Here is a 25,949-nt window from a genome sequence, read left to right on the forward strand (position 1 = left end):
TCGGTGGGCAGTCCTGTGGCCATGAAGAAGTACACAGCCGAGTGACGCTGCTGAAGCAAAATGGGAAAGAACTGACGCTTGTATTGGGCACAAGTCATGTGCAGTAGTGGTACTACCGCTTGGATAGTTTATAGCTATCTACTCTACACCCAAGTCATGCAGTTGACTACTTGGGTGGGTGGACAAGTTCTCACCCTAACTAGGCTCCTGGAGAAGGGATCCCGACACCTGGTAAAGACCTATAGACTGAGTATGTAGAAAGAATGGCTCTATCTGTTAACGTTGATGGGAACGAGGGAATACGAAGAGGCAAGCCGGAGATCGCATATGAACACTGACGTAATTCGGATCCTTGTTTATTATTTTTTGGCGACTAGAAGCTAGCCAAATCTGATTGCAAAGTACAAAGATCGCCTGTTGCATTTCCCAGGCTAGAGAATCGTTCGTACAGGCCAATATCCATGCGGTGCCATATCATTGCCGTATCGCTGCCGTGTCGCTGCCATATCTGCTGCTGCAAGCCCGAGTCCTGATTTACCCGAGTTCCCAGCGAGACATGGAACCTGCCACAGTCCTAGAGGTGCGGGTCCCACCTAGCCCACGGGTGACCAGGGCATCGGGGTCAGAATGCGCGACTTCATGGTCTGGATCAGGGGTACCGTCTTGTGGACCGTGTCGGCCCAGCCCTCGACTCTCCAGCTCTGCTCCCGCCGTGTCTTGCGCTCCTCGAGGTTGGCAAACTGCCACAGGTGGTGGACCGTGTTGAGGTCGCCGATCTGGACGAACCAGGCGCCGACGCCCTCCATGACCTCCCTGCGGGCCTTCAGGCCGCGCCGCCAGTGCGTCTCCCACTCAAGCAGGTTGCCGGGATGCAGGGTGTAGGAGCGCAGCTCGAAGACGCCGCCGAGCTGGCGCGGGGGTGTGGTAGGCCAGAAGGAGAACTCCTGCATGATGGACGTGTGCTTGCTCTTGATCAGCGACTTGAGCTTGCGGTCGAAGGCGGGGAAATCCGGGTGGCGGCTGATGGAGTGCAGGCTCTGGTGGTAGCCCTGGTAGCGCTGGTACTCCCAGATGTGGACAAAGGTGTCGCAGTCGCCGACGTCGGTGCGCCAGCTGCCCACGAGATGGACCTTATTCTCCTCGATGGACGCCATGCGCGGGTACCACGAGCCGACCAGCTCGACGTACTCGTCGACCTTGTCGGGGCGGACCTCGTGGAAGACGATCGAGTGCACGTACTTGCCGCGTGCCAGGACGGCCGAGAAGGAGGCCTCGAGCTGGGCGTCCAGCTCGCGGCCCTCCTTGGTGCCGTAGATGAGGTTGGTGAGCAGGCCCTCGGGCCGTTCGGGCTCGTTCTTGGCCGCCTTCTCACGAGCTTCGGCTTTCTGTCCTGTGGGGAGGACGGCTGGTAAGCTGGGTTCAAGCTGCGAGGTACGAGGCACAAGACAGGAGGCAGGAGAGGCGGGCTGAGATTACGGTACATGGTGTAGAGAATAGGAGGGGAAGGGCAGTTAGTACAATATGACGCTCTAGAACGTACTCTCTTCTCGCTCCTTCTGCACCTGGACCAGATGCTCACGGAAAGCCTTCTGCTTCGCGTTAAAAGAGCCGACCTGGTCGGGCGTGATATCGGACATGGATGGCGTCTTCTTGGGTGCAGTCGTGGCGCTGAAAGCTCGCAGCGAGCGCGGCGCAGTTGCCACCACTCGAGCCAGTCGTCGGGTCAGCATCGTGGCGGTATTCGATGCCGGCGACGGGTGTGGGAATGGGGTGGATGTGACGGGGAGAGGGGGACGAGTCGAGGCGAGGAGCGTTGACGCGCCCAGACAAAGGGAAGGGGAGCTGGGTTTAGTTCAGCCACCAGGTCCAAGAGGGAAGGGGGTCGCGGCGAGGTGTACAAACCGAGCGGTGCGAAGCTGAGAAGACGGGAAGGGCGTAAGACCGGGAGGAAACGTATGATGATTGCGAGGTTCTGCGACACGACCCGCCAAACGCACGTCCAGTGTTGCGTCGAGACTCAATGTGCGTGAGATGAGCTGAGGTGCGGTGATGTTGCGAGGTGCAGGGGCGTGTGGCGCCGATGGGAATGGAGATGGAGATGGAGCGAAGCCGTGGGCTGGCCGTAGACCGTAACTGTGCCAGGCACTCAATGCAACAAGAGAAAAGAGGGCGGTGTGCCAAGTGTGTAAAGCTGGGTGTATTATGAAACCGTCGAGGCTGATGGAGTGAGGTGATGGATGGTCGACTCTCCCCGCACTCTCGATGGTAGGCCGCGAGCAACTACGAGCTGTCGGGTGTAGCCTATGGATATTGTCATATAGCTCCCAGCTCCCCAGCTCCCCAGCTCCCGCGGTCCGCAGTATCTCCTCCGCAATTGCATGGATGGCCGGACAATGGCGGTTGATCCTTTCCATGCGGTTGGTTGGGGGTCAGCGCGACGCGGGGCCGCTAACAGCTCAGTTGGAGGCACCCGGCACCCAGCCAGCAGCGAGTGCTCCAGCTGGGCGACCTCACCTATAGTTGATGTGGCTTGTATGATACCGGTACCTACAGTACAACCGAGAGTCACCAAGTCAAGTGCCCAGTCACGTACTCCGCATGTGGACGTGCGGAGTGGTAGGTGATGTCATGGCTCATTGCCCACTGGGCAGCTGGTGCGGCCCCAAGCTTCCCAGTCCCCAGGCAGGCCCCAGGCAGGCTCCAGGTCATACCTAGGCTAGGGCGGGCCGGCACTAGCCACGGCCTGGGCCCGCGCTTTGAGCGGCGGGAAGTCGAGGTCGCTCTGTGTCGGCCGCCGGCAATACCTTTCACCGATCAGAGAAGCCCGGGCGCCCGGCTGTCCCGTCCAGTCCCGGCGTTCTCCCAGTAACACCGTCGCCTCACATGTCAGGCATCCAGAACTTCCCAGCCCGGCACGCTAAGCAAGACCTTTGAAGCAAAGCATCGCGGCTTTTCTGGCACGCATCCCCGGCATCGCACGACCTCTTCTCAACATCGCCATCGAACACACGTCCGACAACACCGTCAAGACCCTTCCCCTCACGCACCACCGTCAACATGTCTTGGTTCGGAATCACCCCTCTCAAGAAGTTCCCGGCCCCCGTCCGTACGTCCCCCGGTTCAATGCTCCTTCGCCCCCTGCGGTTACAGCTACTGACTGTCTGTACATTTAGTGCGGCCTTATGCTCCTTTCTTCATTGCCGGTACGACGCGATGCTTCCATGCCGTTCCCTTGTCCTGCCGGACACCTGCCCCCGGCCCCGTTACTGACCGTCCGCCCAGGAGCCATCATTGCCTACGGTGTCAACTCGGCACAGAACGCCATGATGCAAAGTATGTCTCCCCAATCCGCCCCGGTGGGCATGCCTGCTCGGCCATGTTGATAACCTCAATTCCTAGCCGATGAGTGGAAGAACGACCCTAGAAACCCCAATGCCAAGTCTGGTGGACACTAAGGACCGCGGGGCCCTGACGATGGGAGGAGGGCACTGTTGGCCGGACGAAGCTGGAATGGCATGCCCAGATGCATCATAGACAAGAGGAGCGGATCTGTATCATAGACAGCAACTTCAACTTCCCGAATCGAAGGTTGCATTGACATCACCCCTTCGACCGCCATGCCATGTGTGTGTGAGCTCCCCGCTGTCGCTGGCCACCAACTTCCACGCTCGTCGAAAGGAACTGGAACCAAGATGAACACGGGTTCACCCTGGACCACGAGATGCCCAATCCCGAGGCCAGGTGGTGATGAAACTCCTGCACGGCCATTGACCTCCTGCCTGTTCCAGGTCGATTCTCGGAAAGCCTGCTCTTTCCGCATCCTGAAGAATAGCAACTGAAGTCACCTGAGCAACCATGCGCATCAGCTGATGACCCTCGGCAAGAGATAAGAAAATGAAAAGCTCTTTAGCTGCACACCGATGCCATTCCTCAACTATGCAGCACAGCGTCTGCTTTTGGGAAACTCTCTTTGCTGGCCCAGGGAACGCTGATGCTGTGTACTACTGAGTGTATATGTAGCCCATGAGCCTCTGTCCACTATCAGGGCTATTGTAGATCTATCTGAATACCTATACTATACTCTGCTCGGTTCCCGCTTTGGTCTAGCTGGCTCTATATTGCAACTTGTGTCTCGCACTTGTATCTCAAACACCCAGCCATCTACAATTTCTCGCCCTCTGCCTCCCCGTTCGTCTTCCCTCCCAACACCTCTCTCAACCACATGACCAAGGCTGCCGTCCATTCTTTACTGACCGGCACATAATGACCCCCCGGGTGCACTACCACCCGGCTCGTCCCCTCGGCACAACGCTCGACCAAGCCCCGGCTCCGCGCCTCCTCGACCACTGTGTCCAGCCCTCCGATGAAATGCAGCGTCGGGGTTTGGACACCCCCGCCGCCGTATAGCCACGCCAGGCGGTCGTCGCGGGCGTAGAACCCAGAGTACACGACCGCAAAGCGGAGCCCCTTGCCCCCGTTGGCAGCCCGCAGCTTGCCCGCCCACGAGTCCGGCTCCTTGTCCGGGGTCTCGGGCAAGGGTCGCGTCGGCTCCAGCGCTGCGGCTACGAGCGCAGCTGTCGCCCCGCCCTGACTGAACCCGATGACACCGTCCACGCCCCCGTTCTCGGCGATCGTGGCCGCGATGCGCGCCATGCCCTCCTCGAAGCCGCGGTACGCTCCCGTGGCCTCATCGCGCCGGAACCAGGCCCAGTTGTCCGTTGCCTCGCCCTCGACATCTTCCAATGACTTACCCTCGGGCGGCGTGAACCCCGGGATGTCCGAGGGACGCAGCCGGTGCGGGCCCGTCGGGTAGATGAGCTGGGGAGTCATGGAGTATGGCGCTGGGGAGAGTGCCTTGACAAGCAGTTTGGAAAGGGCGCCTGTTTTGGCGCGGAAGAGGGTTCCGGACTGTGTATAGCCTTGTTCTAGAGTTAGCGGAAGAAGCTGAGATGCGAGGCGGCATCCCGCATGAGAGTCTCATGGGCGAGCGCAAGACGGGTTGCTTCCTTCGGCCGACCAGTGCACTGCGCTGGCAAACCAGCCCTCACAGGACGGAGTGTAAAGTATAGTATCATACGTACCATGGAGCATGAGAATCTTCAGGTCCCTCTTTGCGTCTGCTTTTGCGCCTCCTTTCGCATTCATGGCTGGTTTGCCCGAGCCTGGCGCCGCGGCGGTGGACATCGGAACGATGCAGAATCGCCTGTCGAACGAGCGTGGATTCGCAAGGTTGAGGACTGCGAATAGGTTGCGAGAAGTGCGCAGCATTCAGTTAATGAGAAAAGGTTCCGATTATGTGGTCGGTCGCTCCTCGCCGATCCACGCCAACGGAAGGGCGCCGGTGAGGAGGCGTTCGGTGAGCCGGGTTTTTTGTTGCTCGCGATGGTGACTCCACACCCGAGGCCGGCATGACTCTTGCTGAGGGAGGATACGAACCCGACTTGCAGCACAAAACAGTTGCATTCGACGACATGCGGAAAAATCATGGTTTTCGGATTGGCCATAACACCCAACGCTACCCCTATGAAATCATTTGTGCCAGTCGGTGAACTACAAGGCGCGTGCTGCTGGGGGCCACACGGAAGGGTGTCAAAGGCCGAAGTCGTTTACAATCACCTCAGGCCACTCCCCGATAGACAGACAGAATAAGCCAGATGCAACCCAGTTCTATGGCGATATGCCTCTGATCTACCGGTAATGTACATTCCGCAAGCCTGATGCAGACCTGTATCTCCCCTTCAGCACAACCGTCTCGTGCCTAGTCATGAATTAGGTACGGCTGCTGTACTTGAACCCGTCCCCGATTACGCCTTGGCCTTCTTGCCCTTCTTCTCCTTGCCACCCTTGCCTTGAGCGCCGGGTTGGATGCGCGCCATCATCTCCTCCTTGGTGATCAGGTGATCAACACGCTCCAGTAGGCCGAGCAGGTCCTTCATGTTGTGGCTCCACTCGTTGAGGATATCGTCAACGTCGCGCGGCTTGGCAAAATTCACGACCTGGGCCGGTCGGTCGATGCGGGCGAAGACGGTCTTGGAACAGACCAGCTCCGAGATGTACTTCTCCGTCTCCTCGGGCGTCAGGTCGAGAAGCTGTGTGAGACGCTTCATGCCAATGCGGGTGTAGTATTTGGCGACCACGCGGACGTTGTGTTCGATGACACGCTTGCGGAGATCCTCCCAGCGCTGGTAGGCCTTGTCATCGCCCGAGACGTCTGACTTGCTGTCGAATATATCTGTGGAGCACAGGCGTGGGCCAAAGATCTTGGCCACTTCGGGCCATCGCATGAGCTCGTGGAGGGTGAAGAGCTTGAGTAGTCTAGCGTCTTCCTCGATCTGCGAATTCCGCGCATCGCGGAAGATGCGCTGTAAGAGATCGTGCTGCTCGTTGTCGTGGGGGGCGAGAATGACAAAGTAGATGATACGCTGGAGGGTCTGGAAGCGGGGAGGTGCGGTTAGTCTCTCTTGTCGCGGCCGGGGAGCCACGAAGCGAGGGGCGTCGGGGGCAACTCACAGGAAGGAGCTTCTTAGGGTCCTCCTCTACTGCCTCCGTGTCCAAAACCTGCCTATAGTGTTTGCAGGCGTCGAGATACTTGCCGTCGTGCTTGGCCAGGATGATCTGCTGCTCGTAGTAGCGGAGCTTGAGGTCGGTGGTGTCGTCCTCCTTCACGTCGGGCACCTCCTCGCCGCGCTTCAGCTTGTCTTCCCGAGCCTTCTTCTCCTTCTCCAGCTGCTCCGGGGTCTTCTTCGGTTTCCTCGCGAGGTATCTCGTCGAGATCTTGCGGCTGAGGATGCCGGCCTGCGTCCAGTCGTCGTTCTCGATGCACAGCGCCACTTGGGCCAGGATGAACTCTGTCTTCTCACGCCTCTCCATGGACCCAAAGGTCTCGACCTGGAGTTCGCACAGGATGTCGGCGGCGGCCTTCAGATCGCCCTGCTGCTTCTTGATGTCGGACAGAATCTTGGTCACGCGGGCGCGCTCCACCTCGACGAAGATCTTGCCCTCGGTGACGGTTCGCAGGGTCTCGATGACGGAGAGCTTGGTATCGAGGTTAGGGGTGTCGTCGAGGAAGGTCATGACGGTCTGGACCATCTTGGTGATGGCCTGCTTGAGCTGACCATGCTTCTTGGACAGGACCAGGACCTGGTCGTTCAGCAGGCTCCAGTTGCCGGCGTCCTTGCAGATCTTGCAGATGGCAATGAGCACCCGTGACGTGGATGCAAGGTCGGATGCCTAGGTTGGGGTCAGTTCAGCAAGCGTGGTGAGGTCCGGAGGGGAGGGCCGGAGGGTTGTCGTTGGGCGTGAATCTGACCTGACGAGTCTGCTTCTCGAGCACTGTGAGCTTGTCGACGGCGGCCGTGACATCGTTCTGCCGGGGGGCGATTGTCAGTCAGGAAGACGTCTGGGAGCAAATGGCGGAGCGAGGGCAGGGGCATACCTTGGCCAGCTTCTCGGCCTCGGGAATCTGTTTGTCAACCTCCTTGGTGAAGTCCTTCTCGGGCTTGAACGCTGCGTCCGCCATGGTGAATGATCCGGACACCAGAGAGCGGCAGGAATGGCGGGGCGGGCTGGACGTCGGCGCGCAGATGCGAAGGGATGCTCAGGACCAGAGCCAGAATCAGAAGCAGAATGGGGACAGTTGACGGCGGTTGGTGAGATGGGGGTAGGGGGAGGTAAGCGGTTGATTCTGATGTTGATGTCAAGCTCCAGAGGTACGGGCTGCAGTACTTTGTACGAGTTGGGTGTAGGTTAAGTTGAGCTGCTGCGATCCCGGGCCGCGCTAGGTTGGTTGCCTTCACCAGTTATGGTAGGTTAGGTGCTGCACGCAGTGCAAGGCGACGCAGCTCAGGCTGCCTGTTTGCTGAGGCCCCGGGGGCCCGCTGGCCAAAGCGCCGCGGCGTACGGAGTGCCCTGTGGACCTTGCATCTTAGGTACTTTAAGTGCCTTAGCTACTTACTGTACCGCCCCACGGATACGCCCTAAGGCGGCACATCACATGCTGATAAGCCCAAAGCCCAAAGCCCTGCTTAGTCAGTGTCTGGACGACCCATCTCGGCGACCCGTGTTGTCGATAGCATATTCGATATGTGTAGGTATAGGTGATGGGTCTCGCGTTGGGTGGCGCTGGCCCCGGCCCTTGTCCATACAAATGCCGCATCCGTAGGGAAGCTATCAGCTGGTGAATTGGTGTGTGTACCTCGCACTGGTGCTTTGCGTCAAACCTGCCTGCCAAGTATCGTTCGTGCACTCTCAAGTCACAAGGGTGCCGGTTTTGGTACGAAGTCTCAATTCATCAATATGTACATGAATGCGTGGGATTTTGGTCGCTCTTTGTGTGCGACACACTATCCAATCTCCAGCCGGTATCCATGCGTTCCATCATGACCTTTCTTGATGTGACCAGCTACCCCATCGCTCTCATTTCGTTGCGGCGTCAATCCCTTTCGGCCGTCCCCATGGAGTATCATATCGCTTGTGTGTTATAGCCAAAATCGTGCAGCACAGTGGTTGCATGCATCATTGACTCCAGACTAGATGTCGTGGGCCGGTCCGCCAGCAACCTGCTGTAACTCGTGGTCCCAACCAACCCACAATTGCATTGCCATGCCATTCTCATCCCTCCTCTGAGTCTCGAGGCATCTTAGGCGCACGGATCAACCGCAAAATATGTATGGACTTGACGCCAGAGGTTGTGGTGCTGTCCAATGTTCCAGTAGCCTCGTCGGCGCTCCTTATCAATGAAGGACATGGCCGCGCTGGCCTGGCAGCGATACGACCCAAATCGCCACTCCAGACGACGTCGTCCGTTGGGACCAGCCTCCTCACTCAGTGCGAGAACCTCGTCTGTCTGAAATACGAATCGCTGACTGAACCACAACGTGAGGAAGTCTACATCGACGATGGCTTTGGGACCATCAATGTGGATGACCCGCGACTCGGGCCCGGGCTGCTGGGGGGCTGTGCGGATGCGGTTGTAAACCACCTTGGGCACGTAACCGTTGACGACAAAGTCGCCCATCTGCGATCGGCGTATAAGTTCACCCGCGCCCTCTGTACGGAAGAAAACCAGCTTGGCGGCGCTGGTGGTATGGCCGAGCACTGTGTCCGGAGGGTTGATAACGCATGCATACACCTTGCCGCAGCCTTTGATCTGCGAGAGAAGGTCATGCTCGCCGTTCGCAGCAGACAGGTTGAGATTGGTAATCCACAGAGAACATGACAGGTAGTCGGGGATGTCAGCAGATTGGTTGGCTCTCAGTCCAATGTTCCCCTTGTAATTGACTGACATCCCGAGGGGTACCCATAGCTGCTGTGCGAGCATCTGTCCAGCAGTCGAATCGCTTGAAGGGCCTACTCTGGCTGGGCACACCGTGTTGCGATAGGATGTAGGGGAATACATCGACATCGCTGTTTCTGGAAACCCCATGGTCATGTCGCTTGATTGACTGTAGGTTGCAGTGGGTTGGTGATTCCCGCCACATCCTTCGCGGGTTTCACAATAAGCTTCGGCACTTCTCATGTCCAGGTTACCGCTCTGGTTGACACCAATGACACGTGCAGGACGATCAAGTGGCTCATTGCTGATAGCACTGGCATGACGGGGATGAAATGGGGTGTACGCAATACGAGGCTCGGGATAGCGACCATGAGGACTTGCGTCATCTTTTCGCATATAGTCCCAAGCTGCAGTTACCGAGCCAGAGACATTCTGATGATCGGCACTGGAATCGTCCAGGCTTTGTAAGGTTCCATCAGAGTTGTTCTGCCTTGTCGATTGGAAATTGGTTGACGAATCGTTGCACAAAACAGTCATGTGTTCGTGGTCGGTAATCGTCAGGCATGGTGAGCGGTCGTCATCCCGACGATCCCAAGCGGCTTGCGTATATGATGTCTTGGTTGGCACATCTATGCAGATAGCCTGGGTTCGTTTCTTGGTGTTATCATATCCGGATGCATGAGATCTGCTAATGAAACGATTGACAGCATGGTCTGGTGCTCGCGGCATCATCGACAAATGACAGTCCGTCGTTCCATCATCATGGTAATTAGCACACCGAGGAAGTGGCGTTGAGACGTGCGTTGTGCCTTGAATACCAGAGGCCGGCTGGGCCTTTGGTAAGACGTGGGCTTGTGGCAGTTGCGCCAGGGAAACCCTCGCGTTGGAGGACGAGGCGTCGAGTTGACCAAGGGGAACGCGCTGTGGCCGGGAGTTGGTGTGCATCGGTGAGGGTACAACCAGAGCAGGGACTCCGCGATGGACTTCCGAATATTGAGCGTTTTGCTTCTCATGGTTTTGGTCCTTCTTCGAATCCGGCTTGCAATCGTGGGTGAAGTAGTCGGCGTTGTCAAAGATCCCGCGGTTGAAATTGAAGTCGACCAAAGGCCTACCGACCGGAGACTTTACATCCTCATGCGAAATGGAGCAAGCTGCGCAGGCTTCATCGGATCGATCGAATTTGGCCTGAATGGAATTCATCCTCACGTTGAATGATGCTTATAAGTATGTTGTTTGATAGCCGATCCTGCATACGCCAAGTAGGTTAGCCCAACGCCGCAACGGGGTATCGTGGCAGTACAAGTAGTGTGACGGTTCAAGGTAAGGAGACACAATGCGCGATCCAATATACTGAATAGACAAATCAACGAGACAAACGGCTTCGGAAGCTACTTCCACTCGAGAAAGTCACGTAAATACACATGGAGAACCATGATGTGTACTGGGTATGAGGAATCGATAGATAATGGGTGCGGCGTACACTGAATATTCTACAGGCTTTGATGCCTTGAACGTGTTCGTTTGTTTCTGTGCTGCTATCGCGGCGGTTGGTGTAGGATTGGCGAAGTGAGTTGTGTTCGCGGGTTGATATCTTGAGCACAACGCGTATGTTTCGCGGTCAGAGGCAGGAAACGAATTAGTGGGGGAGTCAGTCCACATTGTCATGGGCAGCTATTTTGGAGCCATGGCTTGGTGCCTCAGCAATCATAAGCTAGTCAAAGGCTTCAGGCGTAACTTATCGCCTTGTGTTTCTGGGTTTCTTACTCCCTTGTCACCACACTGCCTCGTTGTATACATGCCCGACACCGTTGACCTTTCCAGATCACAATTTCAGGGGAGAACTTTATAAGGAGAGGGTCTGCACATCAGTATAACATGGGAGCCCCAAAGACCCAGAGCAAGCCTGCCAATCAACTTCTCTAGATATAGTGCAACTGGGTGAACAATTTCGCTATGCGAAAAACTAGCGCACGGTGCTGGCATGTGCAGTTATGACAATACAAAGGCACATAAGGCAACATTCACATGAAATGTCAAGTGCCACAAGCATTAGTCAGGTTCATACTAATAGCATATAATTAACCTTGACCACGGTCATACACCATCAAAAAATGGCTACCGCATTAGGGGGGCTAGCAACACCGCCTGGAACCTAGAAGATGTCAGTTACCTGGCGAGCCAAGCACTCATGCTTTTGCAGAAGTAAAGCTTTCGTGTACCTTTAGAGGGACGCTGCTGACGAAAAACGTCCACCTGTCCATTTCCTTGCACTTGTCACTCAGTGCTTCCAAATCAAACATCTCGCCAATGGGCAGACCCCAACCTCCAAGCAGCCACTGGTGTAAGAGCCCGCCACCAATGATTTCGTCTTCCCATTCCTCCCCAGCCCACTGTAGCCCTTTAGCAGTATGAGGCCCGGCAATTGGGGCTCGCTCAAAGCTTGGAGCATCAGATGCCACAGCAGAAAAACCAGACTCCCATATCCACTGCAAAACCTCTTTGGTCGCATCCAGTCCGATAAAGTCCGGCGACGGGCGTGCCGCCAGTTCCTTCTGCTCATTGATGGACAGCTTCTCATAGGCCTTCGTGAAGCCGGAGCGCACCAACAAAATATCCCCTTCATTGAGGGTGATTTGGCGTTCCTTAATAATATCCTTAAGGTGGATCAAGGGTATGGCGGAGCTGGACATAGCGAAGAGCTGGATGCCTCTCTCTTCACAATAGGACTGATAGTCCAGTAGCACACCTCGACCTACGATGCCCCCCTTGTCAACCCAGGCTATATGACCTGTCAGTAGCATCATTCAAAAGATTTATTGGCTTACAGATGTTGAGTCTCACCGTCAATGCCAATGTTATTAGGATCTTGGAGGTCCTGTTGACTTGTATTATTGTAGTACCTTTTAGCCTTTTGGTAACCTGGAATACTCTTAGAAAACTTTCCCTTGGCCCCACATATGTGAACATTGGGCAGTGGCCACTCACCATAGTGACGGAAACCGTCCCATTGACTGCTACATTGTGTATTGAAATTCAGATGATCGTCGTTGACAGTGCGGCCACCCCTGTTCTTCAGTTGCCACTCAAACGGATCTCTGTCAAAGCTTGGATATGATGGTTTGTTCAAAGACCAGTCAAGGGATACGCGCTGGCCTGTACGGATCTCGGATGCAGCTTTGGCCACGACTTCGGGTGTCAAAAGATTGAGTGCCCCAAGCTGGTCCAAGTCACCATATAGCCCCCAAGCATTTCCTGGTGGGCCATTCGGATCCAGTGGAAGTGCGGAAAATGGTGGACGTACCACCATGCTCTAAATCGCTCCCTGGGACCTTTGGGAATATTTTGGCTTTAGCAGATGCAAAGTTGACCCAGATGAGGTTGATGCTGGCTCATGGTAACATAGGCGAAGCGTCTTGTTGTCGTGCCGGGGCTCTTTAGCCCGATCAAGCGGGGTCGCTAGCTGAGAATTGGCGGACAGCTCTTAAGCTTTCTGACCCCACTCCTTTGGTCAGGCCCAATCAACCAAAAGTCCTTGGGATGAATACTGATGCCACGTGCCGTAAGGCCATGAGACGCCAGCAATTACCGAAAATCCGGGGCTTATTATCTGAAGTGAGGGTCCGAGATGGACGAGTTCAAGCAGCTGAGAAGTGCGTAGCCCCGTTTCTTGCTCAGGAGAGAAGTTGAGATTGCACCAGGTCCATCGTGTTTTTATACTTGAATGTCCGTACAAACCTGTTCTTTGTGTTTTTTCGTTCCTCCTAGGTTATATAATGAAGCAAAAACCAGTATAAATATTGATCCATGGCAGTGAAGATACGTGGGTGAGCATAAAAGCCCTGAAATTAAATAAAAGGTATTGCGCACGACGACCTGGCTTATTTGGTGACCTCGGAATTACGAGTCTACCTTTCAAAGATAGGTATAAGGAGATCTTCAGCCTAGTGCGGCGCTATGACCGAGACTGTCACGTCGCAACTCTCAGGTTCGTAGCTCGGCTTTAGTGTCGGCTATCGTCTCCGTCACCGAGCGTAGACGACTTGGGACACCTCGGAAAAGAGAAATTATGGGACAGGCGTGCGGAATCTTCCTACATCTTTCTACCAGTAGCCTATGCCGCTCAGAATCCATTACCCAACAAGTCACTACCCAATGGGGAGAACCTGGACAAATAGCAAGGCTGTAGAAATGCGCAGGGTAACAGCTTGGGGAAAAACAAAAATTGTCATGCAGCCCTTGGCGGTGCGATCACAATGACTGGTCATCTGTACGACTAACTAATTATAGAGCTTGTTTAAAGTGTATGCTAGGACGCCTCTAAAACTGAGAACTCTTGTACAAAGTCCTTGAAAGAGCGCCATGTGCCACCGACACAGGAACGGTAAACATCCTCGAGATACTTCCGTTCAACACCCCCCGGCGGCAAAGTATCGTACGCTGCCGAGATCGGTATTGCCACTCTCCCTAGCATACTAGGCGGCAGCTGTGTTAAGAAGTAGTTCATGGACCGACATATCTCATATGCCACGGTCATCTGAGTCTGGTTCCGTACTTGCCCATTCAGGAGCCGGACAGTATCGAGGACAACTAAGATTGCCGCGTAATAGTTGCAAACGGCAGCGAAGATTGCGCAGTTTGGATAATACAATGCTTGCGGCTCAATTAAAGTGTCGGTATTACTCGAATCTTGATATCGGAAAATGGGTATCGTTGGGTCTTCATGAATAAGTGGTTTCTCGTAGGGCCGTCGCTGGGGCACGCAGTCCAGCCAATCAGCCTTCCACTGGTGTAGTGACAGAGCTATGTCTTTAGCTAATGCAGAAGTTTCCTTTCGTAGTTTTCCTTTTTCTTGAAGGTTGCAGCATGCGGTGACTTGATCAAAGAGCCAGATTAGTCTTGGGATCTCCAGCATTTTATCGTATAAACATTGGGCTAGGTCTTTGTCGGTAGTCCCACAAGACCAGGGCATGGTTTTCCATTCTGGAGTTGCGAGGAACGATGGTTTCCTCGACACTATGGCGCCCCAAGTCTATGTCCTGTTAGCGAAAACCACTTTCCCTGACGAATAACGTACAATATATAGCCGGGCGTCAACGAAGAAAAAATGCGAGATGCCAGATGTGTGAGCATATGCCCCCCTGTATTTCAACAGCCGCATCAGCCCAGAAATATGGACTGAGTAACCAGCTTTCGCCTCCCGAGATAGTCGACCCTAGCTGATGTTCAGCGCATGTGAAGTTTGATAACGCTCTGTCATACCTCATAAGTCATGCACAGTCCAATGGTTATCAGAACAGCGTCAGATTTGCTTCTCTCTGGATCATCCAAGGCTTTCTGCAATTGCCTGAGAACAACAGGGTAGCTCCGGGCCCCAGCTTGAGTAAGGCGATTGTCATTGAGCGAAAGGCCGGAATAAGCTGTGGCAATTGTAAGATAAGCAGTGTGGAGAAGTGGAGAGAAGGCGCATATCTCAGCACCAGAACGCCATAGGCACCACGGTCGCCCGTCGTGAATCCAGTATTTTGGCTGAGATGTCGTAGTTCCTGGCGAGCCATACGAGTCCACAAATCGGCCAATGAGAGCATCGTGGATTGAAACGGTTGTTTCTTGTAGAGATAAGTCGACAGTAACTAGAGGTCGTCCATCAGGTGGATCTAATGTTGTAAGACGTAAGTACTAGTTCAGACGAAAATCGACAGCTGGAAAGTAACATGTGCATGAATCTGACCTATATTGTCGTTGCCGTCTTCGGAATACTGCTCCGCCATCGCCAAGTACTTACTGGCCACGCCCATTGACGGTGTTTCCTCCAAGCTACCAGGGCTTTGCTTGATTGATCGTTTCGCCTGCAACTCTTCCTGAATCATCTGATTTACTGTGTGTACCTTGTCCTCGAGTTTCTGCATCTTTGTCCTCAGTGAATGTACAGCAGCCGCGTCTTGGCGGTTCAATGCTCGTGGTGGTCTCCCGCGTGGCCGAGGTTTCTGTACATTGAGTCAGCAAGCTGTCTACCACTCCTCTCGCTAGTGAAACGTACTGTTCTTGTGATAGAATTTCCCTCTTCCATATCGGAAGAACCACGCCATTTGGGTGCTCTTGACGACATCCTTATCATTTACTGCGCTATATGCTCGGTTGACATGGCCCAGATGCGTCAACGCCTTACAGTAACAGAGTCCGGACGAAACACCAACACCACTCTTCCGGATTTGAATGGCGACATCAAGATGAAAATATGTCAGGGTGCGCCTAACACGAGGCCTCCCCGTTATCAAGATATCGATCCATTGGGCTATGACATGATGCAGCAAGTGCTGCAAAATGGGGAGTTACAAATGGTGATCAAAACTCAGCATACGGCGTCCCCGGTGCTAGCGCCTACCCACATAATCCAGTGCGGTTCTGTAGCGCGTGTGGGGATTGCTAATGGCTCCCAGCTGCTCCTTGACAGAGTGCAAGTTGGCAAGCCACATATTGTCTCAGCCCAGTGAGCTAGTCCAGCAACAAAAGCAACAGCCCACAGGCGGAGTGTTGGATGTTCAGATATCGATTCGTCCCTCAGCGGGAACTGTTGATGATCATTTCCGTGAATGATGCCACCAGCCACATATCTGGAGTAAGGCTTTGGTCCCCGACAACGAATTACAGGATAGCCTGGTCACTAGTGTCGGCCCTCGCGCGACGGCATACATGCGGGAGGGCTTCATGTACTATTGTAGCTGACACATCTCTTACGAGTCAGGTGGCCCCCCTGCGACACTGTCGTAAAGCTCTACTATTGGAAACCAGCTGTTCGTTGGGCAAAGCATATTGTCTGCACCGCATTCTGGCCGGTTGCTTTCCGGACCAACCATTACACGGTGGACACCCTCTAGTATCGTGCTAACCCTGGACGACCCTCTATACCACGTGGTCTATCTCGTGTCTGTCCCGAAGCTCGCGGCTCCGGACACGTGAGCAGCGGTCCAGATTCCGCGAAACATGCAGCGTTTTACTGGCACGCGGGGCCCTGACATGGTTCCACCACCGTCTCTTATTAGAATGAATGGCCCACAGAGGACAAAAAGACAGAACCCACCCAGTCAAGTCCTTCACTACGGCTAAGCTAAGTCAGGCTTGGTATGGGGCGGAGGGTTCAGACCGGTAACGCAGGCGCTAGCGAAGAAAACGGCTAATACAGAGACAACGGGTAGCCCCTCAACCGGGCGCACATTTACCATTAATGGAAGCGACAGGGCTCTGCAAGACCTGGTAGAGGCTCTCGGGTACGATTTCAGCCGCGACAGAGAACTTGCAAGTCCGTATATTGCCAGTATCCTGTCTCATTGGCCCGGCAGGGAACCTCGGATGGCCTACGTCGATTTGCTCGTTCAAGTTATCAAGCTATTCAGTGGTGCGTCAGGCCAGGCCGTAGGAAACCGATCGCTAATACAGATCAGGGACGTCGGGGGTTGGAGGCGGGAACACAGTGTCAGTTCAGGAGTGTATCGACCATTTCATTGATTCCGACCACGAGTATTTCAAGGATGGCCTTCCGGCTGGCCAAGTGCGGACGAGAACGGTCACTAGCAGCATTCTGATAGTTCTAGGATCCTGGACGCTCATGCCACGGTACTTTACGCCTTTGCCGCGCGGGGATCAACACCGCCATATCGTGTCAGCTTATTGCAAGTCGAGAAACATCAATTATGATGAGAGCATTGCATTTAAACTACCTTTACCGCGTCTGATGGAGGAGAGCTGTTTGCTTCCCAACCCTTCAGAGAGTGGCCCTCTTGTTAGGCCTTTTATTGCTCCCGCCTCACACGAGGTCCAAGAGTTTGAACTACACCGGATGGATGAAATCGAGTCTTTATCTATTGATGCTCGTGACCTCAACTTATACAAGCTAGTTGCTCTCGGTGGCGTTCGCATCAAGTGGACCGATGACATCTGCAGGCATCTTCTTCTCGTTAACCAAGGCGGCTTAACTTATCTAGAGATATTCGCAATCCCTTGTGCGATCCATGGCGGCGCGGAGTACGTTCTTGAGAAGGGCGGAATACCTGCCGAGCTTGTGCAAGATATCAAAGCCTCCTATGCCAACCTATTCAACCCCGTCCGATTATCTCGAATACACCGCATCATGAAGCCCATTCTAGCGATGGGTTATTGGTGTTGGTGTCTCAGTTGCTCGTCTCGGAGACTGAAGACGCGCGAATTTCGCAAGCTGCAAGCCAATCACATTGATTCATCGAGTCCGCGCAACCGCGCCAGCACACCACCTTATGACCCGTTGTTAAGCATTTTGGCAGAGGCGAAGGCTGTGCCATGGGATCCCACGGAGTTCCCAAACTTGTGGCCCCGGCTATTATCTCTCCACGAGCATATGAACCGGTCGCGGCCATGGAACTTCTGGGTCCTTTTTCGAGATAACCGAGACACTTTGCAGTACTGGACGTTCCTGTGAGTTCCCGTGTTAATACCAGGCACTCCGTGGTAGTTAACTGACTCTGACTGACTCTCAGCTTCGGAACGCTGATTTTGATACTCACCATACTCCAGGTATTTCTGAGTATTGCACAAGTTGTAGGGTCTTTCAAAGGAGACTAATATCGTGCATTCAAAATGCACAGCACACTGATTAACTTTGACTCCATATATGGAAGCGATCCCTGTTCTCCTACTTAAACTCTCCCAAGACTTGTGGGCTTATAGAGGTATAATCTAAGGCGGCAGCCGTCCAGTTAATCTAGCTCATGTACACCAAGACCTACGTATTTCGCTCTTTTCATGGTCACCTCTAGACTATAACATGATTCTTCGTTAGCTCCCTTGGAAGCTGAAAAGCACCGCAGAAGCTGACATCACCATCCTGAAGCCTTCTCCACAAACGCTCGCCTTCCATCTCGTAGTTTGGCGCAAATCCGGCTGGTTGAACGAAAGATTGAAATCCAGCCAATTTTGGTTCAGAGAGCCCGTTTACCTCATCAGTGATGCAGATAACTGACCCGCTCATGGGGATTGCATTGTGGTCCATGGGGCTGTTCATTCTTACTCGATAGAGCAGCGATCGCGAGACCATGGACGTCCACGTTTCGTGCGGATGTGTTACATTAGGCTTTCCTTTTAATTTATCCTTCCAGGTTGTTTTTGGTTGATTCCTGAATATGCCTTGCCCAACGATCTGTAAGAAATTATCAGCGTTTGCTTGTTGTAATCTAGAGCGAAAGTACCAACAATATTATGGCTTTCGTCCTTGATACTAATAGTCTTAGCCTCAATATCAGCGTCATTGAGGACAAATACCTTGCTCGTATCGAAGCGAATCTTATGCCACTCTTCCTCGGAGATCCAGCTTAATTGCCCGTGTGTACTGACTTCAGATACCAAAGGTGAATTGTTGCTCACGTTCACTAGGCTCACATCATGCATGAAGCCATTCGGGAAGGATTCAGCATCCGAGTCAAACGTCTGGACAACAGCACCCAGCTGGGAAATTATGAGCAAACACTTCAGTACCATGTCAAGAACTGCTCACCTCCTGCTCTCCAAACATTACCTTGGCCATTTCTCGATCGATCACAGATTTGAAGTTGGGGCCCTTTGACAGCTTAATAGCCTCAGTAATCATATGAGTCGGAATGGTCAAGTAGTGCTGTCCATTCGCCATTCTAGTTTTGACGCCAATCTTTCCTTCTATCCTCTCACGTTGGCGCAGGTCTCCTATCGTCAAACGTACAGTAGATCCTATTTTGACATTGGTCTTGCCACGCTGTGAAAAACCGGGCCGCCTTGCAGGGCTAGAACTAGTAAACGCTGTTTGTTGATCTGTCGTCCTCGCTGAGGAGACTGATGGCTGAGGTGACGTGACTGCCGGGAGAGCCGGGTTTCCCTGAGATCGCTCCGCCGTTGGAGTTCTTATGCTTGGGATGTAACTGACGTATAAGCCGCCGAAACGACTCGGTCGGTGGGAAAGGGCGTAACTGTAATCGAAATCCTCGGGTACAATAATCTGAATCCATCCATTGAGGAGAATATAAAATCCCAGAATCATGTCGTAAGTATTGAATAAATCCGCAACCACCTCGTCTGTAATGACTTTCGAAGGTGATATCGGTTGTGGGTGCGGATCTGGCGGTGGTCCCAGGGCATTGTGCAAGGGGTATCGAAAAGACACAGGGATGATGACCGGGCAGCTATCAACACGTAAGGGTGTGATGAAGCCCGCTAGCTCAGGGGACGAATTCAATGTCCAGCAATCCACTGATGTCCCTCTCTCAGGCTTCATCGCCATGCGCAATTCTTCAGGAAGTTCCCTTGTTAGGAGAAATCGTGAAAATTCCTTGGAAGCGGCACTGAGAACAGTTGAACTTGAAGGACTCGTGCGAACTGGACTGGGTTGAATTGCCACAGCTTTCTTGAGCTTTGGCCTGGTGTCATAGTAGGTAATTTCGAGCTTGATCTCGCCTGCGTAGCTTCCATAGCGACCGAGAGCACGCCAGCTATCGTTTTGACCACCCCCAGGTACTATTATATCTCGTAAGTTAATCCGTGTTTCTCCAATCACCTCATTTGTCACGTCGTCATTGAAAATAGTTAGCTTCAGCTGGTAATAATTGGGCAGATCGTAGATTGTGAATCTAAGTTCTTGGTCCCTAAATCAGGCCAAACGGTTAGCTAATTCAAAGCTTGACACACCGTTCACGGTAAATAGTTAAAGCCTTGGTAGAGTGGACAAGTGCAAGTTGCATATGTAGACCTACCACTTGATTGTCCGGCCACCTCGCATTTCTGTGAAGGCATTTCTGACTTCGTTGCCTACTTCCAGGGCCACGTACGGATACCGCTTCACATTCGTCTTTCTGATGAGTAGGTTTTCGGCGCGGTCGATAATGAGAACCAATGTGCCAATAGCCGAATTGGCCTGGCTCATGTCGGAGTCAATGGTTTGTGTAAGGTCTCGAGGAGTAGAGGTCGTTATGCTGGGCGGCACAGCGGAAGATAAAGTCCTTTTCTGTTCAGTTCTTAGACCTCTATCAGAAGCCCGCCGCTGAACGATCTCAACAGGGAGACTAATTTGCGAGGCGGGGTTTAGACTTGGAGGCTGTGGATTGCCATCTATAAAAACAGTGTGGTCTGCGCGGTGAGGCACTGAATGAGTCTTCGTTTCCGGATACTGCTTTTTGCTACTTCCTCCGACAATAACATAGCGAAAGGCGGGCTCATTATTTTGTTGTGACAATATCTCTTCGTGGTCTTTGTTGAAGCGTTCTTTCAGACGTTCCTTCATAGGTTCCTCACGGCTGCTCTTGGACCTGCTAGGCCTAGAAGGAAGGGGGCCGGCTCTACCGCTCATCACACCATCCGAGTCTTTGGATTGGTTAGACCGCTTGGGAGCAGTTCTTAACTCGTCAATTGTATGCTTGCAATCTTCAAGTTGCGCTTTGAGGGCAGCGATTTCATCATACAGACCCCGCAGCTCTGCCTCGCGCTCACGCGCAGCTTTATGGGCATTGGACAGTGCCCGATCAAGCTCTACATTCTTCGCTTTCTGGCTCCATACGTTTGCGTTTGCAACCATCAGCGCTTCTTGCAAAGCGTGGATGTTGAGATGCTGCCCCTCAAATTCTGTGCTACGGTCTGTTCCGGCGTTACGGCTTTGGTTCGACGATCCGACGCCGGAATCACGGCTCTTAACCCCACCATGGCTGGTGTCTTCGCCAAAACGGACCTTTCTGTCCGATGACATTACTGCGCTGTAGAAAAGTTGTCAGAAGTGGGAAGAATGAGAATCTGTGCTGCTACGTAGTGAGCGCATTCAGCTGGCTACAAGAGACGCAGCAGCCTTTCCCCACTCATGAGAAGAGGCTGTGCTGCATGGCTTAGGTAATTAAGATGCGAGTCGGTTACTGGTGGCCTCTTTTTATGATGGCCATTGGGGGCCAGGCAGAGCAAGTGAGCGCGCTTAGCCCGCAACTTGCGATTTACTTGTTATTTAATATAGCAGGGTTTCTCTGGTATATCAAATGTATATACCATTAAAGGCTTTTATATAAGCAGCAAGCTAGCTTATCCTTTAAAAGAGCGTCTAGTGGCCTTGAGGAACGGTCGAAAGAGATTAACAGTGTTGGTTATACTAGAGGTATCTCGTTTACTACACACATCTACTTGATTGGAGCAAGCGCATGGTAGGAGAAGCTTGCATACGAAGATACATGTGCTGACTTGCCCAATATTCGCTCAGCATCCCATGCTATGCACAGCCCGATTGTCCCTTTGGGGAAGACACGCTGGTCAACGAGATTGGTCAGGATTTTAGTCATCAGCTAGCTTGGTGACAAACCGCCGACTACCACCCAGAAGACCTGCGTCGCATTATGTTGCATACCGTGGAACCGGGGTCCAGCAAACATTCCAAGTTCTAATCAGACGTGCTCCAACTCCCAAGGCTATGGGTTATCGTGTCATAACCGCCAGCCTCGCAGCATTTCCCGCGCCCGTTCTATAACCAACTCACGTATCGCTTCTCCTTGGACTGCAGGACATATGTTGGTATAATCGATATCTCGCATTGGCTTCCCCCGTTCAACAGCGTCCTAACAGGCTAGCCTAGCCAAGACGGACGGGAAACTTTAAGTTCCGTAGAGTCTCCTAAGCGAGCTGCTACTGCGACCCTATATGCAGCCTGGCGCCCGTGGCTGGGTACTTCTCCACGTGATCACGGTCTTCTGCGACGAAGTATGTCGTGCATAGTTGATGCAACTGTTTTCTTTGCTAGGCACGTGGATCTTGAGTCATGTGAATGCCGGGACTAGTACTCGGCTATGCATACGCCATGCAGGCGGAGAAGGGCTGAAGTAGGCGTGAGTTTGCAATGGACGCTTGGCACGGAATTTTCCCCCAGCATAGTATGCTTAATGCTAGGCAGTATACCCTACGAAGCTAACCAAAATGGGAGATTGGCTCCCTGGCTCAAACAGACTGTAGGGTGTGAAGGCAAGATCGTAATTTTAACATGGGAAGAGCATCTGACGAATGAATACAGCCATCTATACGCCTTCATGACCAAGAGCACACAATGGGGCTCATGTTTGATAATTAAACTTCTCTGAATTGTGCTTCATCTGCCCGTGGGGGTTTCAAGATGGAAACGTGTAGAATATATACATAGAAATGAAATTTATGCGTCGACCGCAAAACGGCTCAGGAACTTGAATGTAGTCAGACCCTCCTTCAGACCGGTGGCGAATCCTTCGACATCAGAGCCATAGTACACACCGTCCTCGCCCTCAACGAAGCCGGCACCGGTAATGGAGGCACTCTGCGTGCCGTTGGCAGTGCTGCCGAAGTAGCCGACGGGCTTGCCAAAGAGGAAGGCGTTCTGGGCAATCTGGGTCGGGCGGCCCGGAGGGTAGAACGACGAAGAAGAAGGGGTGTTGAAGACGCCAGCCTGGTCTGCGGCGGAATCAATGACAACGGCGTCAAAGTCGGTGGCGTCGGCGGCCGAGTAGGTTCTGCCAACACCGGCAGACAGGGTCTCGGCAACGATAGTAACGACGAGGCCATCAGCCTCAAGACGCTCCTTCAGGGCGGTAGCCTGGTCCAGGGACTTGGTAGTAGTCAGGATACCGACTTGGAGAGTAGCGACGGTGGGGAGGGTGTTGTTGGTAATCGAGATGCCGGCGGTGACGTTGTTGTGGTAGTACGTCTCATCGGGAGCGGGGGCCTCCATGCCCAGGGCTGCAGCGACGCGGGTAGCAATGTCATTGCTGACCTTGTTGAGCTGGGTGAGCACGTTCTGCTGCACGGTGGCAGACGTCAACTTGCTCGTCTCGAAGCGGATTGCGTTGATCAAGAACTGCTGCTCGACGGGGGTCAGGGAGTTGTAGAACAGGCGAGGCTGGCTCCAGTGGTCGTCGAAGGTGGATGACAGAGCGCGAACAAGATTGCCAGAGATGGTACGGCTTGGGGCGGTGAAGAAGCCGCGACCGTTCTTCTGGTCGGCCTGCTGCGGGTAACCGCCGTTTAGGGTGTTGGGAGAGTCTTAAAAGCAGATCAGATTACCGTTTTCGAGAACTAAATATGAGGCAGTTTGACTTACAGGCGTTCTTGTTCTTGTGGATCAAGTTCTGGCCAGCACCATCTCGGTTGTTGTTGTGGATAGCAGCACGAGGACGGTTGATAGGGAGCTGCTCAAAGTTGGGACCACCGTGGCGGTTAAGCTGGGTGTCAAGGTACGAGAAAATACGTCCCTGTAGCAGAGGGTCCTCAGTGAAGTCAATACCACGAACAATGTGTCCGGGCTGGAACATGACCTGCTCAGTCTCGGCGAAGTAGTTGGTAGGGTTCGTGTCCAACTTCATGACACCAAGAGTCTGGAGAGGTGCATATTCCTCGGGAATGATCTTGGTAGGGTCGAGGAGGTCGAAACCAAAGGCGAGGGCCTGTTCCTCATCCACAACCTGGACTGCGAGCTCCCACTCAGGGCCGTTGCCAGATGCAATAGCCTCCCAAAGATCCTGTCGGTGGAAGTCTGCGTTCTTTCCGGCGACGATCTGGGCCTCCTCCCATACCAAAGAGGCCTTGCCTTGCTTGCTCTTCCAGTGCCACTTGATCAACTTGGAGTTGCCTTCGTCGGTGACGAGACGGAAGGTGTGGATACCGAACCCATCCTGGATTACATCAGTACAGGGGTCTTGCGGATGTTACTTGTCCATGGAAGGAACTCACCATGTGGCGAAGACTTCGGGGAATACCGTAGCCTGCCATGGCCCAGAACAAGGTGTGCAGAGTACTCGGCTGCGAGCTGAAGAAGTCCCATGCTGAGTCGTGAGCAGTTGCTGCTTGGGGAATCTCGCTGTCGGGCGAAGGCTTGACAGAGTGGATGAGATCGGGGAAACGGATCGCATCTTGAATGAAGAAAACAGGAATGTTGTTTCCAACGATGTCTGACATGGCATTAGTATGTCATAACAATTTGCGCTGTGTAGATTATCCCATACCAAAGTTACCCTCATCGGTGTAGCTAGAGCAATGAGTCAGAGAAAGAGCATCTTTTGAGTTGGGTTCAATGCGGGAACTACTTACAATCTGGTCGCAAATCCGTGGACATCACGCGCAGTATCAGCGCTTCCTCGAGAGCCTGCGACTGTGGAGAATCGGACGAAGACAGGTGTCTCCTTGCCAGCCTGAGCAAGGAAGGATGCGGCAGTCAAATTACTCCAGTCGCCATAGCTCGTGAATTTGCCGTGAGCACCAGTACCTCTTGCGTGCACTGCTCTTTCGGGAACCTAGTGACAACATGTCAGTGGGGATTCTCAAGGAAGAGTCTCATGATTGTGTGGTCCCCCAGATAGTTGGGGCGAGGATTGATGCTTCACGCCCCCGCTGGGACTCAAATATTGAACCGTGACGAGATCAGGAAAGGGCACAACTTACACGTTCATGATCGAAGTGTGTAATCCTATGCGATGGTTAGCATTAAACACGCAGAAGCAGACGAACGGGATGCATACTTTTGGCGGAAGATGAAATCCTCGAGAAGGGTTGCTCCACGTGCGCCGGCCTTGAGACTGTCCTGGTCTGAGATCTGACCACCAACATCGTCGGTCATGTAACCAGCGCTATCGTCCACAGTGAACTGGGCAAGATAGTCGTCGGAAGCGCCATCGGCACGGGCTGCAAGCGCGCCAGGGTTGGCGTAGGGGCAACCGATGGCAGTAGTGAGTCCCAGGAACCCGAAGAGGGCAGTTGATGTGAGGAGTTGGCGACTCATGATGCTGACTTTGAACCTTTCCTGTGTTCCCGATGTGTAGATCGGTTGGAAGTACTGGAAGGAGGATGGTGCCAAAGGAGTGGAAGCAGGAGCCTGGAAGCCGGTGGGAGGCAGATCGGGTTGTTTACATATATACCTGCTTCTGAGACTAGCGCCGAACTCTGCCGTGCTGCGGATCGTGGTGAAAAGTACAGCATCCGATTCAATAGCTGCGGCTCTGGCGCAAGTCTACAATAGCTGCGGGCTCTAATCCGCGTGCGGGACAGCAAGGTCGTTATTCGTGCTTGCATGGATGTGGTTCGACTTCCTGACTGGCAATCGACCCTGTTGATGGCGAGCTAATCTCAACTTACATAGACGGGCCAAGTGGGCATGGAGTCATGAGCAAGGTACCCACAGGGGATCCATCCGTGCACTGACGAATGAGGTTGATGATTATCCTACATCCAGAGACATACTGGGTAGGTCGAATTGGACATCGTTCCACTGATCTGATTATGGAGATTAGAGGGTTGTATATCTAACCTCATCAGGCCGAACGTTAATTCTCTGCCATGGATGCAAGCGAGATATGCGCAGGAAACGTGAAACATATGCAAGGTGGGCATTGCGCCGTACGCTCATTTGCAGTGTTGAACCCATCTCAAGACTTGTGCTATTCTTGGACTACATGTGATGAGTGCAGAACATCTTGCATGGAGTGTCACTTGATAGCACAAATGTACACCCAGGGGAGTCACACATTCTGTCGCCAAGCACCAACAAGGCTGCATGGTTTCTTGCAGCCCTTGTAAGTTACAATCGGGTTTAGCCAAGTGAAAGGGTCACCCAGGCCGTAGTTATATGCTGGCGCAAGTCAACCTGGTTAGGGATATTCGATATTGACGGCGGTGGTAAACTTTCCGGCACCCGGCATAT

General features: G+C 53.4%; 9 protein-coding genes across 9 annotated transcripts; 1 reads left to right on the forward strand and 8 right to left on the reverse strand.

Annotated features, from left to right (window-relative positions):
- Nucleotides 1-593: 593 nt before the first annotated feature.
- On the reverse strand, nt 594-1,730 carry JN550_010966 (uncharacterized protein; the record flags this gene model as incomplete). Its single annotated transcript, XM_049309280.1, has 2 exons — nt 594-1,390; nt 1,541-1,730. 2 exons carry the CDS (start codon nt 1,728-1,730, stop codon nt 594-596), a joined length of 987 nt encoding a protein of 328 aa, XP_049167057.1.
- A 2,431-nt stretch (nt 1,731-4,161) lies between these two features.
- On the reverse strand, nt 4,162-5,184 carry JN550_010967 (uncharacterized protein; the record flags this gene model as incomplete). Its single annotated transcript, XM_049309281.1, has 2 exons — nt 4,162-4,919; nt 5,082-5,184. 2 exons carry the CDS (start codon nt 5,182-5,184, stop codon nt 4,162-4,164), a joined length of 861 nt encoding a protein of 286 aa, XP_049167058.1.
- Nucleotides 5,185-5,804: 620 nt separating this feature from the next.
- JN550_010968 (uncharacterized protein) lies at nt 5,805-7,519 on the reverse strand (the record flags this gene model as incomplete). The annotated part of the gene is made up of 4 exons (XM_049309282.1): nt 5,805-6,431; nt 6,511-7,230; nt 7,310-7,366; nt 7,436-7,519. 4 exons carry the CDS (start codon nt 7,517-7,519, stop codon nt 5,805-5,807), a joined length of 1,488 nt encoding a protein of 495 aa, XP_049167059.1.
- A 1,119-nt stretch (nt 7,520-8,638) lies between these two features.
- On the reverse strand, nt 8,639-10,474 carry JN550_010969 (uncharacterized protein; the record flags this gene model as incomplete). Its single annotated transcript, XM_049309283.1, has 1 exon — nt 8,639-10,474. The coding sequence occupies one exon, from the start codon at nt 10,472-10,474 to the stop codon at nt 8,639-8,641; it is 1,836 nt and encodes a 611-aa protein (XP_049167060.1).
- A 986-nt stretch (nt 10,475-11,460) lies between these two features.
- Nucleotides 11,461-12,581, reverse strand: JN550_010970 (uncharacterized protein; the record flags this gene model as incomplete). The annotated part of the gene is made up of 3 exons (XM_049309284.1): nt 11,461-12,053; nt 12,116-12,193; nt 12,260-12,581. 3 exons carry the CDS (start codon nt 12,579-12,581, stop codon nt 11,461-11,463), a joined length of 993 nt encoding a protein of 330 aa, XP_049167061.1.
- Nucleotides 12,582-13,580: 999 nt separating this feature from the next.
- Nucleotides 13,581-15,747, reverse strand: JN550_010971 (uncharacterized protein; the record flags this gene model as incomplete). Its single annotated transcript, XM_049309285.1, has 6 exons — nt 13,581-14,303; nt 14,534-14,928; nt 15,003-15,149; nt 15,202-15,258; nt 15,312-15,588; nt 15,661-15,747. The coding sequence occupies 6 exons, from the start codon at nt 15,745-15,747 to the stop codon at nt 13,581-13,583; spliced, it is 1,686 nt and encodes a 561-aa protein (XP_049167062.1).
- A 572-nt stretch (nt 15,748-16,319) lies between these two features.
- On the forward strand, nt 16,320-17,866 carry JN550_010972 (uncharacterized protein; the record flags this gene model as incomplete). Its single annotated transcript, XM_049309287.1, has 4 exons — nt 16,320-16,417; nt 16,468-16,667; nt 16,714-17,719; nt 17,782-17,866. The coding sequence occupies 4 exons, from the start codon at nt 16,320-16,322 to the stop codon at nt 17,864-17,866; spliced, it is 1,389 nt and encodes a 462-aa protein (XP_049167063.1).
- Nucleotides 17,867-18,056: 190 nt separating this feature from the next.
- JN550_010973 (uncharacterized protein) lies at nt 18,057-21,005 on the reverse strand (the record flags this gene model as incomplete). The annotated part of the gene is made up of 4 exons (XM_049309288.1): nt 18,057-18,440; nt 18,494-18,745; nt 18,795-19,911; nt 20,020-21,005. The coding sequence occupies 4 exons, from the start codon at nt 21,003-21,005 to the stop codon at nt 18,057-18,059; spliced, it is 2,739 nt and encodes a 912-aa protein (XP_049167064.1).
- A 1,431-nt stretch (nt 21,006-22,436) lies between these two features.
- JN550_010974 (uncharacterized protein) lies at nt 22,437-25,031 on the reverse strand (the record flags this gene model as incomplete). Its single annotated transcript, XM_049309289.1, has 7 exons — nt 22,437-23,299; nt 23,358-23,928; nt 23,987-24,204; nt 24,259-24,281; nt 24,344-24,546; nt 24,695-24,719; nt 24,772-25,031. The coding sequence occupies 7 exons, from the start codon at nt 25,029-25,031 to the stop codon at nt 22,437-22,439; spliced, it is 2,163 nt and encodes a 720-aa protein (XP_049167065.1).
- Nucleotides 25,032-25,949: the final 918 nt, after the last annotated feature.

This window comes from Neoarthrinium moseri, assembly GCF_022829205.1.
Source record: "Neoarthrinium moseri strain CBS 164.80 chromosome Unknown scaffold61_Wmoseri_CBS_16480, whole genome shotgun sequence".
NCBI lineage: Eukaryota > Fungi > Ascomycota > Sordariomycetes > Amphisphaeriales > Apiosporaceae > Neoarthrinium > Neoarthrinium moseri.